The sequence below is a fragment of the Archocentrus centrarchus genome, chromosome 6 (assembly GCF_007364275.1).
Source record: "Archocentrus centrarchus isolate MPI-CPG fArcCen1 chromosome 6, fArcCen1, whole genome shotgun sequence".
Taxonomy (NCBI): Eukaryota; Metazoa; Chordata; class Actinopteri; order Cichliformes; family Cichlidae; genus Archocentrus; species Archocentrus centrarchus.
In genome coordinates this window covers 21,622,394-21,632,549 of record NC_044351.1, presented here as the reverse complement: position 1 = coordinate 21,632,549, position 10,156 = coordinate 21,622,394, and the positions used below count along the sequence as shown (strand labels likewise).

At 40.7% G+C, this 10,156-nt stretch overlaps 1 protein-coding gene across 1 annotated transcript; it reads left to right on the top strand.

Moving 5' to 3' along the window:
- The first annotated feature begins 981 nt into the window (after positions 1-981).
- LOC115781170 (MOB kinase activator 2) lies at positions 982-6,142 on the top strand. Its single transcript, XM_030730662.1, has 5 exons — positions 982-1,365; positions 2,954-3,093; positions 3,246-3,342; positions 4,084-4,208; positions 4,301-6,142. The coding sequence occupies exons 1-5, from the start codon at positions 1,283-1,285 to the stop codon at positions 4,543-4,545; spliced, it is 690 nt and encodes a 229-aa protein (XP_030586522.1). The 5' UTR covers positions 982-1,282; the 3' UTR covers positions 4,546-6,142.
- Positions 6,143-10,156: the final 4,014 nt, after the last annotated feature.

The window sequence follows — 10,156 nt, the reverse complement described above, 5'->3', positions numbered from 1 at the left end:
ACAGTGTGTGCCCAAAATTTTATTTGAGAAATAATGGGTGTTAAGTTGTTACTTAGCAGTTGCTTGTTACTTACACTGAGACCATTTCAAAGGAAAACTTTTCTCACATTATCTTATTATTATATTTGGACACATGTGTGCAGATGTGTGGGGGAGTGGTGGGAAAAACAGGCGTGTGGTTAAATGCCTTTTTTGTAAAGCGGACTGATGCTGGGGTTTTTTTTTTTTTTTTTTTTTTTTTTTTTTCATTTAGAGTAATGTGTCTGTTACCTGTTGTCAGTTTAGCTTGTACATTCAGATATGAACCTAATAAATATGTCAAAGATAAATATGCCTCTGTTTGTCTGACACTCACAGCCTACTGTAAAACACACCGAGCACAAAGAGAGCCAACAGGACATGGTCTTTGGAACATGTTTACCTTAGGGGCAGGTGAACAGGTGGCTTATATTGCTTCCCCGTCCATACTGTGTGTCCTCAATGCTACACCCTCACACTGTCTCCCCCCACTTCAAACATAAGCCTGCCTGTCACATAGATCTCACTGTGCTGCTGGCATGAAGTAAAGTTGCTTCCCATAACAGCTGAGAAGGAACTGAAGACCCTTCTTTTGTGCTCATTCACTTCTCATATTCTTTACAGTTTTTCAGCCTGTGGTCCTCTCTGTATGTAACCGCCCTTTTACCCATGGGTGTATGGTTTCATTCTTGGGCTTAGATGTTTGTCATAGCAATCCTGGAGCACAGATACTTCTAGTTAAGTGTCTTTTCTACTCTTCTCCCTGCCTTCTCCCCCTTTTCTTATTTTTGCACTGGAAAAAACACCTTTTAGTTTTTGATCTACACCTGCCTGCTCTCTGTGCATGAGTGCATGAAGGATAGTGTGTATGCAGTGGGTGGAAAGGGGAAGAAGGCGGAGTTGTGTTTTTGTACTTTTAATGGGTTGTGGAGAAACCTGCCTGTCTGCTTGGAGCTGGGAGAGGAGGAGCCTGTGGGGTGTGGGACTTCAGACAAAGGAGACATAAACACGCTGACACTGGATCACTGGAGCAAAAAAGAGAGGGAGACGATCCCTAATTCTTGGACTACTTTTGCTGTATTCTGGGAAAAACTTTTAAAAAGGGGATTTCGGTGTGTTTGTATGGATTGGTTTGTGAACTGAGAGATGTTTGTTTTGGAGCAGTGGTGGCCATATGTTGCCCAAAGTGTGTAGAAGTGTGTGTCTGTTTGGGATGGAAAAGTGGGGCTGGCACAATCAACATTTCTGCTCTTAGCTTCACGCCATGGGGGGGTGCCATAGTTACCCCTCGGCTAGAGAAGCAGACAGGAAGGCGCTTCAGCCTTCTGACATCAGCAATCAAAAACTGTAAGTTGTATTTTATTCCTCTGTCTTGTTTTTTTTCTTGAAATACTTTTCTGTGTTACCCTGTGTTTTCTGTGTTACCCTTTTACTAATGTGTTTGAAAGAACATAAAGTAATGTTTAAAAAAGTGTGTGTGTGTTTGAGGCTATATCAGTTAATGGTGTGTAAGAAATGTGACTAGAAAGCTGGCTGCACATGGTTTACTGAGGAATGTTCTCCAGATAAGAGTGTGTGCGTATCTGTGTATGTGTGTTACATATTTGCCTGATGCCATCAGTGAGGGTGGATTCCTCTAACAGCGGGAACATATTATAAGCAGCAGTTAAAACCAATATAAGGAAGGATGCTGAGAAAATGTGTTTTATCTGAGTTACTAGGCAAATGTTTGCCCCAGGTTAAATCTTTACAGCCAGCTGGTTGCACTGAAGAGAGCTGTTTAATTCACTCTTACGGACAAAGTAGAGGAGGACAGATGGCCATGTCAAAGAGTCAAAGAGGAGAGTGTTTACACAAAAAACACAACATGACCAGTAGCTTCGGGTTCATTGTGTACTGACAACCTGTAGCCAAGAGAGGAGGTAACTGCATTAATGTCAGTGAGCTGTAACAGAACAGGATGTGAGCAACAGAAGTTCCTGTGGACATTAGGAAAGTTTGTCATGGCTTGGCAAGGATTTGCTCTACTGTACCTTTGCACAGCTAATGTTTACCTTTATTTCTGACAGTCTTCCTCCCTTTCTGACTATTCTGACCTTTACATTAAACAAAAGACCTCCTGTTGAAACCACAAATTCTCCCCCGGCAGGCACTCTCACAAACACTTAACACATTTACACAGGGGGGGCGGGGGGTGAAACCTCATGGAGAGTACAGTGTTTTCCTTATCACATCGGGCAAGGTCACACTGAGTAAACCCTCAGCTGTTGCCCATGTGCGTGTGTGTGTAGATGTCTGAAAGCTGAGCATGACAGCTGCCTAATCCACTTCATTTTAATATTGCAAACTCTTGACTAAAAGTCTGAGTAGCTACTCCTCATCAGAGCAGACAACCTTGCTTCCCTGCTTTGAATAAAGTCAAATTCTGCTGCCAGGTTTGACTCTCCAGCACACTGTAAACATCATCCATTCCCAGCACTTGCTATCTATAGTTCTCACACCTTCCTGATTAATAAGCCCTGTCTGTAGCTTATCAGTAGGTGGTGCATATAAATTGATATAGGAAAGAGATGTTTTCCTCAGCACTCAGCTCTACATTATCTTGCACAATCTTGCTCATTTATTTGCTTTGCAGCACAGACCACTGCAGCAGTCTGCTTCATTAACAGTAATTACCCTGGCTCTGAATTGACTGCCTTTATTACATTAACTTGGATGTTTAGATCTGCAGTTACAGCAGTGCCTGAATGTTTGAATGTGTGTATGTCAGCCAACACAGGGCAAGACAAATGAGAGAGCTTAAAATGTCTTATCTACTGAGTGCAGCGTGAGTCATTAGTCCACTGACCTATTGGTTGTTAAACACAGCAATATTTTCTGTATCCCAGTCTCTCTTTCTGTTGCTGCTTCGTTAACTCTGCACTGTCTTCCCTAGGGGAATTAACAACAATAATCAGGAAGGGCGTCCATATCTGCTGCAGCAGTATGTGTGTCAGCAGATCACACATGCAGACATGTATGCCCTCACAGCGCTGCCGCCTGGTGTCGACAAGGCAGAGTGGCTTGCCAGCAACAGTAAGTAGTAACAGATTTCTGTTTGGACCACTTTTTCTGTAGCTCTTTAACCTCCACCACACACACACTCTGAAAAGAAAAAAAAGAAGGAAAGAGACCAGCAATGTGTGCAAAATGTAATGTTGGTGTTTTTGTTTGTTTGTTTTCATCAGCTGTGGCATTTTTCAAGCATATAAACCTGTTCTCCAGTGCGCTATCAGAGTTCTGCACTCCCAGTACTTGCCCAACTGCCTGTGGACCAGGCAACGCGTAAGTTACTCATGCCAATGTACCTTGTTATGTGGATCCAAAAGCTGTTTTTAATGCATATTATAAGAATAGATTCAGTCACTGAGAGATCTTCAAGATCTAAAGTTCTTTTTGTATTTTTTTGTGATTTTTGGTGAACTACCCCAAAGTGTGTTTAAAATGCAGAGATGGGTCTGTAAGTGTGAAAGACAGGAAAGCTGGAGGAAATACCTTCTTAAAGATCTTCTGATCTAACAGTTGACCAGAAGTGGATAACTGCTGAATATTTCCTGTTCAAACGAAAGCTAAACACGAGTCACAACTTAGCTTATTTTTGACATTGCAAACACAATTCCATGTTAAGCTGACCTGGCATATTTCTCAGTAAATTTGTCTATGGGTCCTGCTAATATTGTTCTCTCTACTTGTGTTGTAGCCACTGGGGTAAACAACACATGCTGAAGTAGAATGTGCAGGCTCCTTTTAGTCTTGTAAAAATTGTTTGTGAATTATTTTAAATGTTTCTTTTTTAACTTTCCAACATACCTGCCAGGAATGGCCATTTTGCTAACTGCATTAGGGCAACTTGCATGAGGCTGACCTGATAAACAAACAGTGAAATATATTATAATCAGGCTTAAAGCTGAGCTCTCAGCTCCATCACAAAGTCTTTATCAGCAGATCAGGTTTAGTTGGCCCAAGAGTGCTATCACTGCATTTACCCTTTTGAAAAATATCAAACATAGATCCTATTATTTCCAGGGTTTATGTTTGGACTGACGACCATGGCAGGAAGCTGAAGTGCTCTGCTCCACTTTACTTTGACTACGCCATGTCATACATTCAGGACTTGCTGACTGATGAAGACGTCTTCCCCACAAAAGCAGGTAAAGTGCATTTACATCATACAGTACATTACCTTATTGTACGGCAGGTTGTTCCAGTTTCAGCTTTAAACCGTCACTTCTTCCTCATTCAGGTGCAGCGTTTCCAACAGGCTTCGTGTTTCTAGTCCAGAAGGTGTTTCTGTTGCTGTTCAGGACTCTGGCTCACATTTATTGGTCTCACTACAGTGAGACCCTCCTGCTCGGCCTGCACCCACACCTCAACACACTTTTCATGCACCTCACACTCTTCTGCCGGCAGCATGCGCTGCTGGATCCAGAAGACACTGAGCCACTGCAGGACCTTATCACAGCTTTGGGACAGCAAGGCAGAACTTAAAGGGCAACCACAGATATTGTATAATCACATTATTACACGCTTATTTATTTCTTACAGCTGATTGTCTCTCACCACTCCGGGCCAAACCTAAATTATTCCCCCAGTATAGATTTTTAAAGAAAGCTCTGTAAGGAGAACAAGACAAACAAAATACTGACAAAGAGCATCCTGCTCCTGTTGTGTATAGCTGTAATCATTGAATTGTATGACTATTGCATGTTTGTGTTTTTTAACATAATGGTGCATTTTATTTTGATGAGGTCAAGATCTTCAAGGTCATCCATGTTTTCCTCATAGTAAAAAGACAGATCCCATTAGCCAAACAAATCCAGGTAGTGCCATCATTATATTTTGTACATAGTGCAAAAATTGTTGCCAATGCTGCATCTGTATCTCCATGTATTATACAGTACTTTGTCTTAAATATTTGTGAGATTTTGCCTGCATGGTGGAACTAAAAAATATGAATACATTTTTTTGAGAAATTACTGAATACAAGAATTTGGGAAACAGTTAAAGGCAGGCGGGACTTTGTGTTTGATCCTGAGGTAACTGTTGGTGCGGTTTATTAGCATGTTTTCAGGTCTTTGGTTTATCATCAGCACCACCTGTTGTGAGCAATGGAATCTAGTGTGCATCACATTTTAGCTGCAACATCTGTAAATGTTTGTTTACATATTGGATTTATGATTAAACTGACTTATGAGAGTAAAGTGATAATTTGCATCTTTAATGTAAAGGTGTGTAAAAAAAATCTTCCTCTTGAAAATGCAAATGTCTTGCCCCTGCTACATCCTCAAGTTCTTGTTTTTAGTATGATTAAAGTGCCAACGACATACAGAATACCTTCAAGTCAATCAGATCACCTTCTGGATTGGTATATTCAATCAAGAAAAAAAAAAATCACAAGTTGAATATATGCAGGGAACTGGTTCAGTCAGGCAACTCAAGCTATGCTGCATCATATAAGCCTAAAAGGCTTTACTCTCTTCACCAAAAACACCCTCCCAGTTTGACAGTCTAAGGTGTTGCAAACAGGTACAGGGTGTGCCCTCTAACGTATCTCTTATTTCAACTCCCCCACTCTGTAGACTCATCACTCCCCAACTTCTGTGTTCAAACTCCAACCATATTGTTTTGTTGTAATGACGCCTTTCAAATGTGAATTGTCTAACTGAAAGCAAGAATCTAGGTTTACTATGATTTACACAGCTTACATGTGACTTCATTTACTGTATAATTGTGTCCAATGAATAATGCTCACAACTTTAATTAGAAATTTTTACAGACAATGTCCTCCTCACTACATAGCCTGACTGAAATCATGTTTTCAGTTTTTTCTCTGTTATTCGATGAAAGCTCACCTACATTTGTGATGAAACTTTGTTCTTTTTTTAACATGCCAGTGTCCTAAAAGAAAGAAAAAACTATTCCACCTCTTCATATTTGTACAATTGTAACAACACTAGTTTAAGGAGTAAGCCTCTTGCTGACTGACTGCATGTGTCAGCGTGAATTCAGGTAGTTTGGGCAGGCTGCATCGGCAGTGCTCCGTTAGTTTCGGTCATTTGTGGATGAAGCTACGAAACAGAAATCATGTGACAGAAAGGATCTGTCCCTCCGAGGCAGAGAGGGGGGAAAGGAGAAGATTAGAGGCCAAAAGAAGACAAAGGTTTGTTTCCATGAGCAAGAATAACGCGTTTTGTTTGTAACCAACTCCAAACATACTTAGCTATCGCAAGCTGGCTAAGTATGATATTTATCATGTCGCTGTGTCTCTGTCAGAAACAACCTGTCAGCCTGTGTCACCGTCCTCAGTGTGTTACTAGTTAATATACATTTTGTTTGGATTTTATCATCATGGTCGTGGGTTTTTGACCCAGCGTTTATAATTTTAGGTCTTTCATTTTTCAATTTAGATTGTTAATGTCACGGTTTGATTCCTAGTTTATTGTGTTTTTGCAGTTTTGAATTTTTGTCTTTTTCTGCTAATTCCTGGTTCGTTTCACTGTTTACATCCCCAGGCTTCTTAGTTTTCTAAGTGCTGTTCTTGGCTGTTGTTCAGTTTCTGTTTAATCCTGTTTCAGTTCTTAGGCTTCCCATGTTTGGTGTTTCATTGTTTCTGGTTTGTTCTCCTGTTAGGTGGATTTTAGCCCTGGTCTCTGTTCCTTGTGCTATCTTTGAGTCCTCCTCTTGTGTGTAGTTATTTTGTTCCAAAAGCAGGTCAGACACCCTATATCACATATTTCCTAAAAAGTCTGTGCCCTCTATATTGGATATGGAATGCATTCAACTATGTCATGGACATAGTTTTACCATGTGTATCGTATTGAAATACATTGTTTTTCAATGGGCTGAGACTGAAATAGCGATGCATCCCAGAAAATGTATATCCAACTTCAACCTTTCGGCATTAATAATGGTTAGGCTCAGGGGACAATGAAGTGGTATGAGGGGGGCACCCAAATCACATTTTGCTTAAGGCCCCTTCAAGGCTTGGTCCAGCCCTGTATGGATTCCACAGTTGTGTAAGTTAGGCTAACAACTCCGTAGACAAGTTGAATGTTCAGCATGTAATCAGCCATTTAATACAATCATGCATATTTTGATTATAGAATGGCCAATTTTGATAACTATATGTAAACCTGATGAGCACATGTCCCCACATACCTGAGTGGTTTTATATGCCTTTCCCTCACACCTAGTTCAGACTGAGAGAAAATTGGTGGCAAATGATGAATGTTTGAAAGTCTGCAATGTTAAAAAAAAATGCAATTTTACGACAATTTTTGTGGGGAGACTTCATGGGATCAGTAAAATACTGGGATAAAAATACTAAACATAAAATGAGTTTATCAAATTCATGTGGCAACGAGGTCAGACAAGCAAAAACACAAGTTAATTCTTTCTATACCATCTCATTCTAATGTGCAAACTGACAGAAACCTCTTTTGTTTAGTTTCCATTTATTTATGCATATGAAAAAGACAAAAATAACAATACAGTTCAACTGCACTACTTTATATATTGTAGTGCTAAAAGACTCAGTTAAAACAAAGTTCAAATAAACTTTGAAAGTGAAAAAGTTAAAACCCAACAGTCAAAACTGCCCCCCTATGAGCAACCACATAGCAACAATGGGAAGGAAAAACTCCCTTTTAAACAGGAAGAAACCTCCGGCAGAACCAGGCTCAAGGAGGGGCGGTCATCTGCCGCGACTGGTTAGGGCTGGAAGTGGAAAAAATTCAAAGTTTGAAAGTGAAAAAGTTAAAACCCAACAGTCAAAACGACCCCCTATGAGCAAGCACGTGGCGACAGTGGGAAGGAAAAACTCCCTTTTAAACAGGAAGAAACCTCCGGCAGAACCAGGCTCAAGGAGGGGCGGTCATCTGCCATGACCAGTTGGGGCTGGAAGTTTAAAAGTTCAAATAAACGTTGAAAGTGAAAAAGTCAAAACAAGCCACTATGAGCAAGCACATGGCAACAGTGGGAAGGAAAAACTCCCTTTTAACAGGAAGAAAGTTCCAGTAGAACCAGGCTCAAGGAGGGGCGGTCATCTGCCATGACCGATTGGGGCTGGAAGTGGAAAAAATTCAGAGTTTGAAAGTGAAAAAGTTAAAACCCAACAGTCAAAACGACCCCCAATGAGCAAGCACGTGGTGACAGTGGGAAGGAAAAACTCCCTTTTAACAGGAAGAAACGTCCAGTACAACCGGGCTCAAGGAGGGGCGTTCATCTGCCATGACCAGTTGAGGCTGGAAGTGGAAAAGTTCAAATAAACGTTGAAAGTGAAAAAGTTAAAACCCAACAGTCAAAACTCCCATTTAAATTTAATTTCTTCCTTCACCTTTGCCCTCTGCTCCTTCAAAAAGAGCATGAAGGCATTTGGTGGCTACCTGATGTATGGCCGCTTCTCATCCCGCTTCTCATGACGCTTCTCCTTGCTACAGGAGTAAAACACAAAATAAGAGCGCATGTTACCACTGTGTGCAGGTGTGAGGTAAGTATTTTAAAAACATGGTTCAAAGCTTCATTAATGGAGGCTGAGTACAATAATTCATGCAGGCATCTACAGCTAAATGACGGATACCTGCACATCACAATGCAGTCCCACTCAAAAAAAAGTCTAAAAGCAGCGGAGCAAACTTACTTTGGAGGGGGTGTGTTGAATGGAGGAGCAGAAGAGGCAAAATCACACATCAACGCACTGTTCCTACACAGATACAGAAAGAGTTGTTGAAGATACAGATGTTCAGCAGCTGTGTTGACTTGCGTGTTTTACTTACAGTACTCCAACAGGATGCAGGTTCTGCGTCGTGCTATCAGGAGTCCTGAGCACATTGCTACACTGGAAACACAAAAACCACAGAACAGGTGGTCACACAAGCTGCAATAGTGTCATCTATCCACCAAGTGGCAGAATTTACCCTCTCTTTTAGACCAAAACACTGAAACTGAACATGCTACATCTGTGAGATGAAAATAATATACAGGTGAATAACCTTAATATGCCTGAATGTTTCTGCTGAGGCTCACAGAGGTCAGTAATATGTAGGAGACCACAGTGTGAGAACATTTGTACCAACAGTGTACTGTGTGACATAAGCTGCTGCTTTACGTATATGTTTCTGATCATTTTGTTCTATATTAAATTCAATTCTTGTGTATTTTTTATTTCTTAAAATGATGCAGATGACTTCATTCAGTGCTCAATCACACATCTCAATAATTCAAACTGAAATTAAGACATTTTCTGTTCAAGTTCAAGGACACAGCAAGGAGCCAGCCACAAGACTTAGGGAAAATATTTATGTAGAAACACAAATTGTGGCTTAAAAGTGTATTATTGAGAAGTTCCATTGTATAAACCTAAATAACCTTAAAAAGATCCATGTGAGTACTTACCAATGATAATCAGAGATGGATTTGTTCTATGCTGTAAAATGTTTTTGGAGCTCTGAAAAGCAGGTGTTCACACAGTGAAGTTTGTCCATGAAGTGAATCATTTCATTCTAAACCAGAGACATTGAAGACAGATGTCTGTGATGTCTCAGGTTCTATAGAACACTGCAGAGGAGCTACATTGTGACATCATTTCTAAAAATTCCATTCCACTCTTGCCTGTTTCCAGCAGTTCCTCGTCCAGAATCTTCATCATGGCTAAATCAACGTCTTCAGGGACTTCAGAAAACAGTCGGTGGGCCCCCACTGAGTCCACAATACATGTCAGAATCCTTATTCCCTTAGAAACCAAATTATAAGCACAGACACAAAACAGTCCTCAGAAATCCTCATTTTTGTTTCTGTTTGGAGCAATTTCTTTATTTTTTGAGTGGGTAGAGTGGAAACTCTACCCACTGCACTACCCCTGCTGTTGAGTTTCCCGTTCCAGAACAGCTGATCAGAGTTTGTTCAATCAACAAGTATTATCACCCTGAATTAATCGTGGTTGAGTAAAGAAAGAACGCCATCACCAATGGAGCTCTGATACCAGGATTCACCATGGCAACGGCTAAATAAAGAGTGGAGCCTCCATTTTAATCTGATGGATGGAGGATCGCACGTGTCAGTGTGGAGTATGACGAGTCACTTTAATCAGCCTGATCCACTC

What these genes read in the sequence shown, in the direction of transcription:
- LOC115781170 (XM_030730662.1), top strand. Translation starts at nt 1,283, where the DNA reads ATGGGGGGGTGCCATAGTTACCCCTCGGCTAGAGAAGCAGACAGGAAG. An exon ending in GACATCAGCAATCAAAAACT is followed by an intron (nt 1,366 to 2,953) that starts GTAAGTTGTATT and finishes TGTCTTCCCTAG; the next exon opens with GGGAATTAACAACAATAATC. An exon ending in GCCTGTGGACCAGGCAACGC is followed by an intron (nt 3,343 to 4,083) that starts GTAAGTTACTCA and finishes TATTATTTCCAG; the next exon opens with GGTTTATGTTTGGACTGACG.